The sequence below is a fragment of the Brachyistius frenatus genome, unplaced genomic scaffold (genome assembly GCF_029030835.1).
Source record: "Brachyistius frenatus isolate BFR_SWC_R1_liver_20210118 unplaced genomic scaffold, ASM2903083v1 Contig_601, whole genome shotgun sequence".
Lineage (NCBI taxonomy): Eukaryota > Metazoa > Chordata > Actinopteri > Embiotocidae > Brachyistius > Brachyistius frenatus.
In genome coordinates this window covers 1-19,813 of record NW_027211200.1, presented here as the reverse complement: position 1 = coordinate 19,813, position 19,813 = coordinate 1, and the positions used below count along the sequence as shown (strand labels likewise).

General features: G+C 45.1%; 1 protein-coding gene across 1 annotated transcript in view; it reads right to left on the bottom strand.

The window, feature by feature from the left end:
• Positions 1-17,454, bottom strand: part of LOC138614866 (heterogeneous nuclear ribonucleoprotein L-like) — a 38,937-nt gene extending 21,483 nt beyond the window's left edge. The window contains exons 1-5 of the mRNA XM_069688460.1: positions 16,965-17,454; positions 3,099-3,217; positions 2,435-2,544; positions 2,205-2,332; positions 1,230-1,315 (exon numbers count right to left, since the gene is read on the bottom strand). Coding sequence (XP_069544561.1) covers positions 1,230-1,315; positions 2,205-2,332; positions 2,435-2,544; positions 3,099-3,217; positions 16,965-17,234 — 713 coding nt within the window. The 5' untranslated portion in view covers positions 17,235-17,454. The remainder of the gene's footprint in view (positions 1-1,229; positions 1,316-2,204; positions 2,333-2,434; positions 2,545-3,098; positions 3,218-16,964) is intronic.
• Between the last annotated feature and the right edge of the window lie 2,359 nt (positions 17,455-19,813).

The following is a 19,813-nucleotide window of genomic DNA, read 5'->3' as shown; positions in this document are numbered from 1 at the left end:
CACAGTCCGACACACAGACACACACAACACGTTACACAGATGCTTCTGCCTGAGGAAATGCAGAATAACTGAATTCAAACTGGGGGAGCAGGGGAGGGAGGTGTTCTCAGTTCTTCAGTTTGTGAACAAATTAGGGCGGCACGGTGGTGCAGTGGTTAGCACTGTCGCCTCACAGCAAAAAGGTTCCGGGTTCGAATCCGGTCCTGGGCCTTTCTGTGCGGAGTTTGCATGTTCTCCTTGTGCTTGCGTGGGTTCTCTCCGGGTTCTCCGGCTTCCTCCCATCATCCAAAAACATGCACCTCAGGTCAGGTTACCTGGCGCCACCCTAGTGGCAGCCTGCTGCAGCAGCTCCCCCTGAGAGCCCCCCTGCTGTAGTGAAGAAATTTCCCCTCGGGGATTAATAAAGTGAAATTAAAAAAATTAAAAAAACTCCTCTGAGGAGGATGTAGCGGTGCAGAGAGCTGCTGCTCCATCAGGACAACCAACATGATCAGCTGCAGAGCTTCTTACTACCTCCTAACCAACGTCGGCAGATTCAACCACGTTCTGGCCTGATTTTCTGAAGTTTATGGTCGACTTTTGCCCGTTAATAATGTAGTTTTGGGCTTTTGTTGCACTTTTACCTGTCCGTCAATTAAACTCACACTCAGTTGAAAACCTGCAGAATTCAGCAGCTCTCTTTTAAATGTCTGAAAAGGAAGATGATGCTCAGCGAGTCTGCAGCGGGGAGTTTATTCAACAACAGAGAAGAACTGTGACAGGGATGAACACAGGGAGGAGGAGGAGGAGGAGGAGGAGGATGGGGGCGAGGAGGGCAAGGAGGAGGACGGGAGGAGGACAGGGACGAGGAGGGCGAGGAGGAGGAGGACGGGGGCAAGGAGGAGGACGGGGGCAAGGGGGAGGATGGGGATAGGGGGAGGAGGAGGAGGAGGACGGGGGCGAGGAGGGCGAGGAGGAGGACGGGGACGGGGGGGAGGAGAACGAGGAGGACAGGGACGAGGAGGACGAGGAGGAGGACGGGGACGGGGATGAGGAGGATAAGGAGGAGGAGGACCAGATGGACACCAGCAACCAGCCGGAGAGGCAGCGTGGCTCCACCTGAGAACACACACACACACACACACACACACACACACACACACACACACACACACACACACACACACACACACACACACACACACACACACACACACACACACACACACACACCTGTTCAGAGAGGATACTCCACCATGGCCTGGATCCCATTTCGTTTGAAGATGACGATCCTCAGCACGCTGCCGATGGGGTTGCACACGGTGTATAGGACGTCCTGCAGCAGCAGGGACAGAAGACAGAGAGTCAACATTCAGCACCTCCAATTAAAACGCTCTGAACCCGCAGGTCAGAGGTCACCGAGCATCGTATGAACACCGTGAAGGTTCTGTAGAGGTCGGACAGATCTTCATGCTGTTCCATCTTCAAACTGACAGACAGGTTGAAATTATAATAAACAAAACCATCATCATCAGCCTGATAGATTCTGGTCAACACATTGGACAGATTCACACTTTGTTTATATGAAAAACGTCCCTGTGACAAAGAGGGAGTTCTGACAAACTAAATTTTGGATCATTTTGGATTTTTTTTTTTTGCCGAGCAAACACTTTTAAAGAAGCTACAATGAACCGCTCAGTTCAGAGCCCTTCTTCAACCATTTGTTTATGTTGCGGTTTCCCCGGTAACCCTGTCATCAGGACCAGCTGATTGGCTGACATTCCTGAGCAGCAGCTAGTATTAAACTTTCGGCCTCGTGTCCTCCATCACTGATGGAAGATAGTTTACATTTTACATTTCAGACAAAGAACACAGAGTCTGATGTGTGTGTGTTTGAATGTGTGTATATGTTTATGTGCATGTGTTTATACATTTGTTCTTAAATGTACACGTGTGTGTGTGTATTTTTGTCTGTGTATGTGTGTGTGTATCTTTATGTGTATGCGTGTGTATAGGTGTGTGTGTGTATTTACATGTTTTGTGTCTGTGTGTGTATTTGTGTCTGTGTGTGTATTTTTGTCTGTGTGTTTGTGTTTGTACATATTTGTATGTGTGTGTATATGTGTTTGTATGTGCGTGTGTGTATTTTTGTCTGTGTCTGTGTATATCTGTACAAGTGTGTGTGTATTTTTAGGCATATATGTGTGTGTGGTTGTGTGTGTTACCGTGGTGATGGGGTAGAGGGGGTTCTGTATGGACAGCAGGAGGACCTTGTTGCCACTGTTGGGGTTGTCAGCGTTGGTCGGCCTGGTGATTCTCTTGGAGGTGGAGTAGTTAAAGTACGCCTGCTGGCCTGATGAACACGTGAACACGTGAACAGATTCAGTGTGCTACATACAGTAACAGCCCGTGTTACCAGCTGATGTCATCAGTAAGTGTGGACGGTGAATCAAACCTGCGATGTAGACGGGCTCCTTCGCTCCGCAGGACACGCAGCGGTCAGCGCTCTCCACCGCAGAGAACTCCACCAACGCCTGACGCTTGAACGGCATCATCATCACATAACTGAGGACACACACACACACATGGGTGAGACACATGGACCTCACCTGGAGGAGTTTGAAGACATGTCCCTTCTTTCAGTGAAACACAGAAGACATGAAGGACAAAACTGAGTGAGTCCTTAAAGAACCTGATAAATCAGTGCAACAAGAAACACCTGTGTTCATGTGTGTGTGTCTGAGTGTCGTTGCTTTTTGTGAGCAGCTCCATCCAGGTGAACGTGACGTTAATGAATCCTGCACCGTGCAGGCAGTGTATAAATAATGGAGGGGGATTTGTTTAGAGTGGAAACTGCAGTATCACCAAATGTTTCCTTCAATTATTCAGCATCTGTTACTCTCTTTACACGAACGCTGCCGAGGCTCACTGCACTTCGACGCACCAGTGTCTTCATGCAGCTACACTTTTAACCGCATCAGAAATATTTGTTCACGTTGGAGCACTGTGCCCTCACAGCAGGAGCGTCTGCGGTGGGTCTGCTGGGTTCTTTCTGTGTGCCGTGTGCAGCTCTTCCCTCCCTGTGTCCGGGTGGTCGTAGGCGTGAATTGCTTCCTCACCATATGGATCCAAACTTGTCGAGGGCGTCGATCAGGTCGGCCTCCACCACGGCCTCACACAGACCCCGGACGTGGACCACCGGACTGGGAGAGATACGATGGGAGTCTTCGCCGTTATCCTGCAACACACACACACACACACACACACACACACACACACACACACACACACACACACACACACACACACACACACACACACACACACACACTGTGAGCGTGCTCACGGGCCACCTTGCAGATCTCTGAGGCTGCAGTGTCAGGATGTGTCATTTCCTGCCTCAGAGCATCAGATAACGCTGTGCAGTGAATCTACATCTGATAAACCAACACACACAGAGAGCTGCTGCTGAAAGTGGAAAGGTCAATTCTTCATGTTCTCACCAGGAGCAGAAACAACAACCCCCCACCCCCCCACCCCACCCCACCCCACCCCCACAGTTTTGTTTCTGCTGCAGTCACTGTCAGGTGAGGAGACCGTCACGTCACACACTTCAACACTGAAGACTGAAGAGCAGGTGAAATGAACTCTTCATGTCTGGTGAAAGTATATTCGAGCTGCTGATGTCTCACCGCCTTCGTTCATCATTTGATTTTCCACACTTCCACCAGAGACGATTAAATGTGTCCAAAAGCTCAACAAACACTGAAAAACAACACGTGTTTGTGTACGAAGGTTGCTCTAATAGTTCAGCTCAGTGATGAACGCAGAACGGCAGGAAGCAACAACCACCTGAGTTCAACACGTTAACGTGACCACTGAGACGGGAACATTTGTGATGTCGCCACAGACCTGAAACTGGAGCAGAGAAACATTTGATTTTGGGTCAAACTCTGTTTCTGCTGACATCATGGAGACGAGGCTGACAGGTGAGACACCTCCAGGCTGGTGGATGAGTGGGTGGAGTTAGAAATAGCATGTTAGTTTGAATCCTTTGATTTGGACTCTTATAATTAGGAGCATCCTTTTACATATTAAACCCTGAAAACACGTCCTGAGGATCACTGCTGAACACCTGCATCCCTTCACAGTCCTCCTCCTGTCTGAAGCAGCAGGACGACGCTGCAGCTCACTTCAGGATCAATAATGTGGAACATGAACAGCAGCTTCTCGCAGACAGAAATGAGCAGACGTAAAGACGCCCGAGTGAACGTCCCGACAGGAACGACAGGGTGTCGGAGGACTGCTGAGGTCAGCAGAGTAACGACAGCTTCAGAAAACCGTCTTCCACTCTGGTGTCTCCTGTTATTTGTGCTGCAGCGAGCTGCCAGACTGCTGCTGGGAGTCTGAAGGACCAGTCTGAAACCGACTTCATCAGTCATCTGCACTCATTCACTCTGAAAACATTTCACTTCTGTCTGAGAGAAAATTAATCAGGAGAAGTTTGAAGTCGTTTTTTAAATCTTTCAGATTGAATAAATTAAAAAACATCGACAACAGGCAGGAAGTCAGAGAAGGGCGGGAAAAAACCCACAATGATGCTTTTAACTGTTGGTTATTATTATAATATTATTAAGGACAAAGAGTCAGGACAGAGAGACAGACAGAGACAAAGAGACAGACAGAAAGAGGGACAGACGACAGAAAGACAGACAGGAACACAAACAAAGACACAGATGGACAGAGACAGAGACGGACAGAAAGATGGACAGAAAACAAGAACAGAGAGACAGACAGGGACAGAAAGACAGACAGACAGGCTGAGGACATGTGAGGGAATCTGAGTGAACTCTCCTGTAAACTCTTGTCTTGTCCTCTTGTCCCTCAGTCAGTCCATCTCTGTCCAACCTGAATCTCGTCCCTCTGTTGTGTCTGGCTCTCTCTCAACCCCCCCCCCCACCACCACCACCACCACCACTACCCCACCCTCCTCCCTTCACACTGACATTCCTCTTCATCTATTTATAGCAGCGTTCGGCTCATCGAAGTGTTCAGGGAGGAAAAACAGGACATGAGAGGAACGTTTGTCTCTTGACAGATGGCTACCTTCCAGACTGTGTCCTCGTTCTTCAGGACACGTGTCCACCGTGCAGCTTTAAAGAGGACAACACCATCTGCAACAGGAAACACTTCCACACCAGGTCCATTAGGTCTTCCATAGATTTGATTTAGTAAATAAGAGGATATGCTGCTGCTTCAAGGGGATTAATAGATCTATTCATTTCCTCCAGCAGGATAAATACGTCCTGGTCTGCGTCCTGCTGTATTCATGAATGTGTGTGTAATGTTTATCCATCAGGCTGAGAGATTGTGGGCTCTGGATGTGTTACGCAAATCACATCATGATGGTCTTTAATAAAATTAAAATGCTCCTCTGAACACACCCAGCATCACTGACGGTCTGGTGGACTGAAATAACTTTTCTACTGCAGCAAAATACAACCGCTGCTGTTCAGATGCTTTTTAAATGTGAGATCAAACATTATCCGACAAAACCTGCAACCAGAAAAGAACCGTCAGTCCAAAATCTGACACAGAGTGAAACACAAAGACTTCACTGTCTGTTTGTTCTGCAGTATTTTCCTCCATGTTGTCCTGTCCTCTGGGGAGTCCTGAAGCTCGGCGCTGACCGGCTCCATGAGGTTCTACAGCTCCTCTGTCCTGAGTCAGCAGAAGGTTCTGGTGCGGTGGGACGCATCCTGCATAGATCCAGTGCAGAATAATTCATCTCCATCTTCCTCAGAGACTACAGGCCGGTGGCCCGTAAGCATCTCACCCCTGAGATGAGCTCCTCTCAGAACCGGCTGGAATTCACCAGCGAACTACGTTAATGTGTTAAGTGCCATGAAATAACCTATGTTGTGATTTGGCGCTATATAAATAAAGTTGAATTGAATTGAATTGAATCGAACTACTCAGATTGGAGTCAGTGACGTCATCATGAGCTTCAACTTTGTGCCATCGGGAGACAAAATCCACCTGTTTCTGTGGAGGTGGTGGAGGACACGGTTACCGGGACAACAGACTTGACTGGAGATGCAATAAGAGGAGGGGACACGGTGGATCTCCGACCAGTGTGTGTGTGTGTGTGTGTGTGTGTGTGTGTGTGTGTGTGTGTGTGTGTGTGTGTGTGTGTGTGTGTGTGTGTGTGTGTGTGTGTGTCTGGCCCGCAGCATCAGAACCAGTGACAGGAACAAACTGAATACGCTCATCAGGACCACTGCGGTAGCTTCAGACTACACAAACATCAGACCTCCTCCGTCACCTGCAGATCCAACAGCACCTCGCTGCTCTGCTGTCTGTATCACGTATAAATACAGTACATCCAAGGTACAGATAATTCTGCACATTACTTAAGCAATATCACACTCGAGGGTGTTTTAACTTCATTATTGTCACGACAGGGACACGGTCAGCACTGCGGCCCGTAAACATCTCTGTCGTCCCAATAATGACGTTAAAACACGCTCCAGTGTGATGCTGTGATTATACAACAAGTTACCAACTAGATAAAATACGTAATCTAAATGTGTTCATATTGTCGGACAATTCACTCGCAAAATATCAAACTTTTTGTTTGTGTGATCTGTTTCCATGGCAACACATGGGCTACAACTAACAACTGGAAAACAATCAGTCGCATCAGTAGACTCTTATGTAACGTATGCAATGTTCCCTACCCCAGGAAGTAGTCCGGCCCTTAGCAACCACCTAACAACAGAGAGGATTTCTAGTCTCCAACTGAATAAATACAGAACATAGAAACACTAAACTGATCAGCTAGTTCAGTCTGATTGGAACAAAGATATCTGAGGAACAAAGATATCTGATGAATAAAGATATCTGATGAACAAAGATATCTGATGAACAAAGATATCTGATGAACTAAGATATCTGATGAACAAAGATATCTGAAAAACAAAGATATCTGATGAACAAAGATATTTGATGAACAAAGATATCTGATGAACAAAGATATCTGATGAACAAAGATATCTGGTGAACAAAGATAATGAACAAAGATATCTGATGAATAAAGATATCTGGTGAACAAAGATATCTGATGAATAAAGATATCTGAGGAACAAAGATATCCATGTTCTCATGTGTTTTTAACATTTTAGCTCCGTGTCATGTGTTCAAACCAAACCGGTCCAGCTAGCCTCCTCTAGGATTGTAAGTGCGTGACTATCCGTGGTGTTACGGTACGGGTGCTCGGAGCGACCAAAAAGGACCAAAAGAGACCCGACTTCACCAAATGGGTCATTTAATAGATCCATAACAAGTAGAAACTACACTTCAATATTATTACATAATATATGAAATTCTATTTTAATTCTATATTCCCATTGAGGAGGAGGAGTGATATTTGTAGTGATGAGCAGGATGTGATGTCATGAGTATGTTGACCAATCAGATCTCTGGATCAGAACTACTTCCTGACCTGCAGTAATGTTCAGTGTAGTACACAGTGGTGCAGTGTTCTCCTTGAGAGCTCTGGTTCACTCTTCAGTCCTTCTATCCTGTCAGTTTTTTTTGTTTTTTTTAACTGTAGCTTCAAATGATGTTTCTCTTCGAGTTCCTCTCTCTTCTAAAATCTCTTCCTGATGAGAGGCAGCGGTGCAGTCTGAAAAACACCACGTCTCTGTGTGCTGCAGCCTGCAGAACACCCACTGAACAGCCGCCATCTTCTCACCGCTCTCAGCCTGACGAGTGAAGTCCTGCTCTGAGTCATCAGCTCCCACATTAACACAAACAGCTCACACTATAATTCCCCGGCTGCAGGAATTAAAGCGTTCCTGGAGGGCTGCGCTCTCGTCCAGAACAAACAGGCCGCGTTGTGTTCGGGTTAAATACTGAAATTACATCATCAAGAGACCAATCAAAGGGCCTGTTTACATCAGGCATAAAAATACATCACCACTTGTGATCGGATTCAAACCTCCCTGGTCTATATATAAACACATATATGACACGGATAAACACGTCCAGAGATGTGATGAAGGAGGAGTGGCCGCAACACGCCTCGTTTTAATGCTTCATCTGTTAGTTATTACTGACAATTATTCATGTTGTCGTGCTCATAAAGAAACACAATAAATCCTTTCATATCCAAACTGCACTTCTTTCCCCCCCATACTGAGTAAATAAACATGATGATGATGATGATGATGATGATGTCTGAAAGCCAGCATAGGACCTGAGGGCTGTACGATGAAGCGAGTTCAACATACTCAGGCTTTCTTTGTCTGAGCTGCTCGACAAAGCAGAAGCTCTCAGTCAGAGAGAACCGCGACCACCACGGTGGTTTTCAACTCTTTCTGCCTTCGGCTCTGAACGCGTTCACATAAAAGAGGAGGCGTTTGCAGCGTCTGACCAATCATGAACATGGACAACAGTTCTGACAGCAGAGACACATATTTTATAAACGAGGAGCAAAAGCTGCAGCTCCTAAATGATGAAGGATGTGTAAAAAAATCACCGCTGAAGTTGAAAGACTGATAATATCACCTGACCATAAATACACAGGAAGATCGGACTAATTACACGTACATATTTCATGACATTAATGTATTATTAGATGTATTCTCATGATGTGTATGAACATTTTAGTCTCATCATTTGAGCTGCAGCCCCGGAGGAGTCAAACGGGCCAAGGAGCAAATAATAAATAAATATAAAATCATAATTCAAAGCGGTCGGTAGGTTTACTGTCAGATCTTATAAGTACACGTGCAGTGATTTAGTTCATCAGTCTGTTGTAGGATATCAGTAAAAAAACACAATGATGGTAATCTGTACCTCATAAAAATCACCAGGAAACAGAGATTTGTCTCTGAACACTCTGCCCCCCGCAGAGGACCGTCTCACTCCACAGAGGACCGTCTCACTCCACAGAAGACCGTCTCACTCCACAGAGGACCGTCTCACTCCACAGAGGACTGTCTCACTCCAGAGGACTGTCTCACTCCGCAAACTGAGCTCCACTGGATCTTCTCTGATTGGTGATGTCATTTTTCAGAGAGTTCTGATTGGTCAGTAGTCGGTACTTTCTTACGTTTTGATCCGATATCTCCAACATAACCTTCTCTGGACCAGGTTAAGTTTGCAGCATCAGTTATCATGGTGATCTAGCCAAGTTAATAGAGAGCCACCTTGGTGACACTGACAACCCATTAGTCTCAACATACCTCACTAACCCACTAATCTCTCCTCGTAGTTCACCACTCAGATATTCTGCATTGTTTATTGTGGGTAAATAGACAGAAACAGATAACTGAGAGAATTAGAATTTCATTTGTTCTCAAAATAAAGAAAAAGTTTAAACTTATTCTTAAAACTAAAGTTGGGAAATGTAAATGTCTGAAGGTTTTTAATTTCGTTTGACCGTAACCTCGGCAACAAAACTGGAACCAAATATCACAGTTTGAAACTTCTTTTGCCAAATATAGAATACATAATCATAGTAAAGATATCATTCTTCTTATCTTTGAGGATAAATCAACACCAAAACAGGATTTTAAAATACAAACTGATTTTGGCTGCTACAGGATGTGTTTGAGTGACAGCGGCTGAGCCGGCTGAAGGAGGTCTCACGGTGTTCAAAGTGTCAGAAACTGCAGGTTAAAGTTTTGTCTGCAGTTGTGTTGAAAACAGAGGACTTCAGCACCGTTAGGTGTTCTGGCTGCAGGTGCAGGCTAACGAGCTGCCGGTAGACCAGAGCGTGGGAGTGGACGCCGTCTGCCAGCGACGCCGCCAGCTGCTAACACGACTGGTGCGGTGCATTTATGTGCACACGAGAAACCAGGTTACACAGGAAGTGTTCACATGCTGCAGACGGCAGCGCAGCGATCAGCGACTCCCACTGACCCCGATCTCAGTTTGGAGCCACAGCTGGATAATTCAAACTTTGCTTTAACAACTCAAGCTACAGTGAACATGTGTGAACGTGTGTGTGAACGTGTGTGAACATGTGTGAACGTGTGTGTGAATGTGTGTGAACGTGTGTGTGAATGTGTGTGTAAACGTGTGTGTGAACGCGTGTGTGAACGTGTGAACGTGTGTGAACGTGTGTGTGAACGTGTGTGTGAACGTGTGTGTGGACGTGTGTGTGGACGTGTGTGAACGTGTGTGTGGACGTGTGTGAACGTGTGTGAACGTGTGTGTGAACGTGTGTGTGAACGTGTGTGAACGTGTGTGTGAACGTGTGTGTGAACGTGTGTGAACGTGTGTGTGAACGTGTGTGAACGTGTGTGAACGTGTGTGTGAACGTGTGTGAACGTGTGTGTGAACGTGTGTGTGAACGTGTGTGTGAACGTGTGTGAACGTGTGTGAACGTGTGTGTGAACATGTGTGTGAACGTGTGTGAACGTGTGTGTGAACGTGTGTGAACGTGTGTGTGAACGTGTGTGTGAACGTGTGTGTGAACGTGTGTGAACGTGTGTGTGAACGTGTGTGTGAACGTGTGTGAACGTGTGTGAACGTGTGTGTGAACGTGTGTGAACGTGTGTGTGAACGTGTGTGTGAACGTGTGTGTGAACGTGTGTGTGAACGTGTGTGAACGTGTGTGTGAACGTGTGTGTGAACGTGTGTGAACGTGTGTGTGAACGTGTGTGTGAACGTGTGTGTGAACGTGTGTGAACGTGTGTGTGAACGTGTGTGTGAACGTGTGTGAACGTGTGTGTGAACGTGTGTGAACGTGTGTGAACGTGTGTGTGAACGTGTGTGTGAACGTGTGTGTGAACGTGTGTGAACGTGTGTGTGGACGTGTGTGTGAACGTGTGTGTGAACGTGTGTGTGAACGTGTGTGAACGTGTGTGAACGTGTGTGTGAACGTGTGTGTGAACGTGTGTGAACGTGTGTGTGAACGTGTGTGAACGTGTGTGTGTGAACGTGTGTGAACGTGTGTGTGCCTCAGAGCGTTTGGACATCAGTGAGAGGACAGACTCTATCCTGAGATCATATCTACTCTCAGCTTCAGTCGTTGGTTTTAGATCCAGCGCTGCTGCCGCGACAGAAACTCGTTTCACTTCCACACAGAAAACTGAATAAAGTCGAGTGTGAAGGTCCTGCATGGTACATGTGAATAAAACATGAGCTGTTAGCGGGCCTGCAGGACCTGCAGGATTCCCGGGTACCACGGTTAAGAACATCTGGCTTCTGGTTGCCATGACATTGAGTGAATATGATGAAACGGTAAGTGTGAGAACTCATCAGGATCTCAGTGAGACTGAGGATGAAGAAGGTGATGAAGAAACATGTGACGGAGTTCAGCTTTCATTTAATGAGACCTGAACACACTTCTGACTGTAAATAATAAACGTCCCTAAGCAGCTCGTCCATCTTCTCAATCACCCTCGAATGATGAGATGACGGTGTGTGGAAACCAGACGACATGCATGTAATGCTGATTACACGCAAGATGACACCACCTTCACTCTGTGTGTGTGTCTGTGTCCGTGTGTGTGTGTTACTCTGTGTGCGTCCGTGTGTGTGTGTGTGTGTGTGTGTGTAACGGTGAGAAAGGAAAGAGTGAACAGTTTGGTTGACAGATAGCCATTTCTATAATTTACATCTTTCTACTTCTCACTGTGGTTGTTTGTTTCATAACTCAGTCGCTCGCATCTCTGACCAAAATACACACACACACACACATACACACACACACACACACATACATATACACATACAGTATGCAGCATCACTCTCTGACCATAGACACATTTAGCCACATATGAGTTTCAGTTTGTCCTTTGTCTTTTTGTACCAGTCCTTCAGACCCAATCATCATCCATCAGTGATGTCATCATCCATCAGTGATGTCATCGTTGGTTTGTGAACGTTATGAATCCTCCAGTTCAGATTCTGTCCGTCACCATCTTTGTTAGTTCAGAGCGGTTTGGAGCAGGAAGTGACCATATTTGGACGAGCTGGGGGGAGGAGCCAGCGGTGGATCTGACCGATCTGATTGGAAACCTGACGATACTATGTCCCGCCCACCGATAGCTGTAACCTGACTGCACCACAGGCCTGTCAATCAAACAGACACGCCCCCAAAAACAGGTCTTTTTCTAAGCTTATTTTCAAATAATGACATATAATTAAGTTGAATGGGAGTCTATGGATCCGGAGGCTTTTTGTAGCCGACCTCTAGTGGAACTCGGTGGTATTGCAGTTTAATGAACTTCTGCATCGGAACCATTTTTCAGACCTGGAAGCTACGAACTCTTTTATAAACAGTCTGTGTTCAGACCTGATTCTGCAGTGAACAGCCGTGAACAGAGTACCTGCTCATGTGTGGGATAGGATGATGTCTCCACAGCCTCCACCCTTCAGTCCTGACTGCCCATAACGCACACACATTTCATTTATACACGGCAGAACAACACACTATTTAACCCAAATCCAGGTGGTGGCTATCAGCGGCTATCACATGTGTAAACTCGCTGAACAGCTGTCTCACCTTCCTCTGGACTCTTTCCTGGTCCGGGTGATAAACTGACCTCCTGTAATCCAGACCTGTCACCAATTTAAATAATTTGACTCATCATCATGAAATATCAAAAAATACAACAAAGGAGACCCTGAACTGTTGAGCAGCTGAAATCCTAAATCAGGCAAGAACGGGACCAGTGTTGTTAAAAACAAGAGACGATGCAGCACAGCGGTAAACATGAACCTGTCCAATCGTCTTTGCTATCAAATTCAAAATAAGCACATATTTTTCATAAAACAAAAACATTTCTCAGTTTCAACATTTGATGTGTTGTCTTTGGTCTATTTTAATTAAATATGTGTTTACATGATCTGCAGCAGCAGCGTGATATTTACCAGAGATGTCCTGCTGCAATTCTTCTATCCAATCAGAGGACAGGGAGCTCTCAGGGAGGCGGGCCTTAAAGCGACAGGAGCTGGCGCAGCTTGTTCCAGACAGAGGATGAACTGAAGGGCTGCATGAGGTCACCGAATCCGAAATAAAAATCTGGAAATGAGTATAATAGGCCTCCTTTCATGTCATTATTATCTATGCACGCCTATTTTTAACCCCGACCCAGAAGTTGAGTAGCTTCTGCTCCTGCGGCGGGAACACCAGTGTTTCACTAAGAGGCTCCATCCATCTCTGATTCCTGAATCGTCATCACCCTCTGTAGTATATATGCAGACAGGATGCAGAGAGGTTTGGACTGTATGCTGAAAGATCAAATAAAATCAGTCCAACACACTGAAAGCAGCTGACAGTCGAGAGTGGGAGGAGTTTCTTGTCTTTGACTGAAAGTACAGATCAGGCCGAGCAGATCTAACAAAGACTGACGAATTCACAATAAATAAAAGTAGTGCGCAGTAGATCACACAGCAAACAGCAGATTCAAACCAGCAGCACATCGTTGAGGAGAACCAAAGATTTTTCACTGCATCTTTTGACACCCCAATAAAACAAGTGTCACCTCGACCACCAAGTGTACCTGCACATTGTAGATAAACAGTGGTGACTAATACCATCGAGACCTCACACTTCATCTCCCCCACGTCCATTTCAACCAATCACAATGCACCTCAATGACATCATCTGAAACAGGCTCACACCGCAGACTCTGATTGGTCCTGCATCAACCCTGACTGTGCCTTCGGTGGTGTCAAACCCTGAACCTAAAGTGAAGCGATATTACACATATCTGAGGTCATTATTGAAGTGCAAATGAAAATGTGTTCATATTGTGGAGCAATTCACTCTCAAAATATTAAACTTTTTGCTAGCGTGATCTGTTTCCATGGCAACACACAGGGTATGACTAACAATTGGAAAACAATGAGTGGCGTCAGTAGACTCTTATGTAACGTACGTAATGTTTCCTACTCCAGGAAGTAGTCCGGCCCTTAGCAACCACCTAGCAACAGAGAGGATTTCTAGTCTCCAACTGAATAAATACAGAACATAGAAACACTAAACACGAAACAGCTAGTTCAGCTAGTTCAGTCTGGTTGGAACAAAGATATCTGAGGAACAAAGATATCTGATGAACAAAGATATCTGATGAACAAAGATATCTGATGAATAAATATCTGATGGACAAAGATATCTGATGAACAAAGATATCTGATGAACAAAGATATCTGAGGAACAAAGATATCTGATGAACTAAGATATCTGATGAACAAAGATATCTGATGAATAAATATCTGATGGACAAAGATATCTGATGAACAAAGATATCTGAAGAACAAAGATATCTGATGAACAAAGATATCTGATGAACAAAGATATCTGAGGAACAAAGATATCTGAGGAACAAAGATATCTGATGAACAAAGATATCTGATGAACAAAGATATCTGAGGAACAAAGATATCTGAGGAACAAAGATATGTGAAGAACAAAGATATCTGATGAACAGAGATATCTGATGAACAAAGATATCTGGTGAACAAAGATATCTGATGAACAAAGATATCTGATAAACAAAGATATCTGATGAATAAAGATATTTGATGAACAAAGATATCTGATGAACAAAGATATCTGGTGAACAAAGCTATCTGATGAATAAAGATATCTGAGGAACAAAGATATGTGAAGAACAAAGATATCTGATGAACAGAGATATCTGATGAACAAAGATATCTGGTGAACAAAGATATCTGATGAACAAAGATATCTGATGAACAAAGATATCTGATAAACAAAGCTATCTGATGAATAAAGATATCTGATGAACAAAGATATCTGATGAACAAAGATATCTGATGAACAAAGATATCTGAGGAACAAAGATATCTGAGGAACAAAGATATGTGAAGAACAAAGATATCTGATGAACAGAGATATCTGATGAACAAAGATATCTGGTGAACAAAGATATCTGATGAACAAAGATATCTGATGAACAAAGCTATCTGATGAATAAAGATATCTGATGAACAAAGATATCTGGTGAACAAAGATATCTGATGAACAAAGATATCTGATGAACAAAGATATCCATGTTCTCATGTGTTTTTAATTTTAGCTCCGTGTCATGTGTTCAAACCAAACCGGTCCAGCTAGCCTCCTCTAGGACTGTAAGTGCGTGACTATCCGTGGTGTTACGGTACGGGTGCTCAGAGCGACCAAAAAGGACCAAAAGAGACCCGACTTCACCAAATGGGTCATTTAATAGAACTAGAACAAGTAGAAACTACATTATATTACTTATTATATGAAATTCTATTCTAATTCTAGGTTAGGTTAGGTAGTTACTTTATTAATCCCCGAGGGGAAATTTTAAATTTTAAATATATTCCCATTGAGGAGGTGGAGTGATATTTGTAGTGATGAGCAGGATGTGATGTCATGATGATTTGAGCACGTTGACCAATCAGATCTCTGGGTCAGAACTACTTGTTGTATGATATAAACTACAGGCTGAACTGATGGCCTTTAAAAAAAAAAATCTATGTCCTACTGGGTCTATACAGTCAACAGCACCTAGAAACTAACAGCAGCACACAAACAGAAACTGAGAGAGCTGGTGTTACACTGAAATCTGTCCCCCCGTCCGATTCTGTCTGTAAGCTGCCCTCATATTCTTCACTTCACTCGTCATGTCTAAAACGAGCCAACGCTGTCGGACACAGAATCTGACGGGGGGACATATTTCTATGTAACACCGAACTGAAGGCGGACTGCTGGGACGCTACAGTGACTCACTACCGCTACCTAATGTAACAAATGGTATTACAACCGCTGGTTTCATCTGTAACTGTGTTGGATTTCTTATTTCATCCACTGAGTCAAATCTTCATCTGAAAAACTAAAGCTGTCAGATGAATGTGTGTCCTGTCCTTGGATAACACACTGACCCCGCCGTGCTCCTGGTAGCAGGCGACCTTGTTCCTTTCCTCCACTCAGTGCGCTATAATGGATCCGGCTGAGTGCAGAGCAACAGAAAATAAAATGAAGAACAGGCAGCAGTTTGGACTTCTGGTACGTCAGCAAGGCCACAAATGTGTTTAAAAAAACAACAACAAAAAAACAACTGCTGGGTGTTTTTTTTCTGAGGTCAGCAGAACCTCGAAATGCTCAACCAGCAGGCCAGAACATCGATGGACAACACGGTCTCAATAATAATCATAATAATAATAATCATATTGATCTGACTGATGAAACCAACCCCAGGCGGGTCGTGCAGACCTCTGGGATGCACGGTCAACCATCATTTGTGAAACCGCAACAACACAACGTGCAGCTTTCAGACTTCCGCTCATGAAACGGGCCACGAGGCTGAAATCACAGGAAGTGTAAAACCAGAGCGTCGCTGTCTTCCTGTCAAGACACGATCGACGCCACCGAGCTTCGGTCGGGACAAACTGCAGCAGGGACGTCCTCGTCCAGCTGGACGTCATCTCAGACCGGCTTTAAGGTGACCTCTGAACTACAGCGCTCAGTCGGGTTCAGGACATCCCGACTTCACTCACAGACATCAGACAAACAGGAACAGTTTCTCCATCAGAGGATCTGGTTTGTGGCCCACTGATGATGATGATGATGATGATGATGATGATGATGCTGATGATCTGAAACTCAACACAGCTCACAGTGAACTCGGTTTTCAGGCCCGCTCACCACTGCAGAGTCACAAAAGAAGTTTAAACCCAGACAACTGAGCAGAACCACAGGATCACCGCACCACAGAATGAACCGGACCTCACGTCAGACAGCGTTTCACTGATTCCACAAATGATTTCAATCCGGTTTAGTTTTGATGCTGAAACACATTCATGGATTTTCCGGCCCTCGTGCTGCTCGTGCAGGCAGGAAGCGGCGCGTGTGACAGGTAGCTCTGCACTGACAGCAGCAGCAAAAGGCCGCGGGGGCGCGCGCACACGCACACGCGCGCCAGTGATGCTGTGCCGCAGGGTACCGTTAGGTAATGTTCTGCTCGCCTTACCCTCCGTCCTGCTCCGAACTGGCTCGCGCTCCACCGGGCCCGGTTATCTGTCGCCGCCTCTCCGTTACCGGGCAGCGAGCCGGAGTCCGAGTCCTCCCCCTCCTCCAGCTCCTCTTCCCCCTCCTCCCTCTCCTCCCTCTCCTCCCGCTCCTCCCGCTCCTCCGTCTCCTCCGTTTCCGTCTCCGTCTCCGTGTCCTCCGTTTTCAGCCGCTTCGCCGCCCTTCCGTACTCCCCCTCCTCGCGCTGGCCAGCTCCTTCTGCCGTCGACATGCTCGCGGCTGGTGGACCTGTTGGAGAGCGGGACTGACTGCGGCTGCTCGCTCTCACACGGCCATGCCAACGGTTTTCGCGCGGTGTCTCGTCGTTGAGCAGCCTCCGTGTCTCTGTCCGCGTCTGTCCCCGTGGCGCTGGCTTGTCTTGCAGCTCCGCTCCGAGTCCCCGTCTGTCTTCCTGTCGCTCTCCAGCACCAGTGATTTTTCTGCGTGGAGGTGTGAGTGCACTGGACAACGTCCCGCCCCGTGCTGCTCTCTCATTGGTCAATCTGGTCCTGCACCTTGGAGACATGGCGCGTGATTGGCTGATGTCGCTGCGTCAACAGATATGTGTCCACGCTCTGCAGAGGAGCGCAGAGGGAGGAATGGTGGACAAGACAGAACATCTCAGAGCGAAGGACAGGGACAGACAGAGAGACAGACAGGCAGAGAGGGACGTGTGAGTGTTTGCTGCATCATGAGAAGGATCATTGTCTTTGGTTCACCTGGTCATCATAAAGACAGATGAAGCTGAGACCTCTTTGATCATCTGTTCATTTCTTTCTTTCTTCAAGGATGAAACGTCCCTCCTCACTTTAACTTCTGATTTGATTTTAATTTGTCATGAATCATTAATCTAGTTTTTCACAGGAAAAACAAATCATTCGGACATAAAGTTGATTGTCCCTTTAATGTGTTTTACATTCATTCCAATGCGATGCATCCGACAGAGTATAGTATTTTACTGTATTATTTGGTTTGCGTATTCAGTAGCCTGTCATGACTTTTGTCTCTGATGTGGCCCAGAAACATTAAATCCTTCCTAAATGCAGCTCTGCAGTGTTTTTTTGTGTTTTTCTCTTCTTTCCTGGTGTAACTTTCAAACTTCACGCTCCAAGTTTTTAACTCTGGGCTTCCTGTGAGAAACGTCAGGAGTCATTTCCTCTGTGCAACAGCAGAAAGCACATTTTCACTTCTCATCCGACCCTACAGAGACTTCTGGTTTTATTTGTCCACATGTCACAATATTTGCTGCCTTCTCCCAAAAGAGTCTGAACATTTTACCAGCTGCTTCTCCTTTGATAATATTTCACTATATAGCAGCTTTAATGGGGACGATGTGTTCAAAAGGAAGTGGCTTGATGGACAGTGTTTCATAGTAAGTGTTGATATTACAGGGTGATTAGGGATTTGCGCAAGAGTTTCACATTTTAATTGTCAGTTTGGTGACGCTGCAAAATTAAAATGCATCGAAAAGTCTTTTTGCTGCATGAAACAGACAGCGGAGGCTTTGGGCCTCCAGAGGTGAAGGGGGTCGTCCACTAATCACAGTCGGTGGGCAGCACTGGTGGAGGAAGTCATCACATCCGGTTCTTCAGTACCGATACGGACACGTAAAACAACGGTTCTGATCTATAAGAGTCCTGAAGTATCAGCAGCAACATGGAGGTCAAATTTGGAAGAAAAAATCCTGGTTCGTCCCTCTCACTGATTATGTATGACATCATCAGATTATTGACAGATTATATATGAAATCATCATATTATTGATAGATTATATATGACATCATCAGATTATTGACAGATTACATATGACATCATCATATTATTGATAGATTATATATGACATCATCAGATTATTGATAGATTATATATGACATCATTAGATTATTGACAGATTATATATGAAATCATCAGATTAATGATAGATTATATATGACATCATCATATTATTGATAGATTATATATGACATCATCAGATTATTGACAGATTATATATGAAATCATCATATTATTGATAGATTATATATGACATGATCAGATTATTGACAGATTATATATGATATCATCAGATTATTGACAGATTATATATGACATCATCAGATTATTGATAGATTATTGATGATGCAGTCAGTGTGTCAGTAGCTTGTTACGGTTGGCTTTGAAGTACTTAAATAAATGTGAAGGTCGTCACATGATTACTGTGAAAGGAAAGAAGACAAAAAACAGTTCTGTTTTCACTTCATGAACTTTTGATCTGTGGTTTCTGCTAAAATATCGGATCGTTGGAAGGATCCTGCTAAAATATCGGATCGTTGGAAGGATCCTGCTAAAATATCGGATCGTTGGAAGGATCCTGCTGAGATATCGGATCGTTGGAAGGATTCTGCTGAGATATCGGATCGTTGGAAGGATTCTGATGAGATATCGGATCGTTGGAAGGATTCTGCTGAGATATCGGATCGTTGGAAGGATTCTGCTGAAATATCGGATCGTTGGAAGGATTCTGATGAGATATCGGATCGTTGGAAGGATTCTGCTGAGATATCGGATCGTTGGAAGGATCCTGCTGAGATATCGGATCGTTGGAAGGATCCTGCTAAAATATCGGATCGTTGGAAGGATCCTGCTAAAATATCGGATCGTTGGAAGGATCCTGCTGAGATATCGGATCGTTGGAAGGATCCTGCTAAAATATCGGATCGTTGGAAGGATTCTGCTGAGATATCGGATCGTTGGAAGGATCCTGCTAAAATATCGGATCGTTGGAAGGATTCTGATGAGATATCGGATCGTTGGAAGGATTCTGCTGAAATAT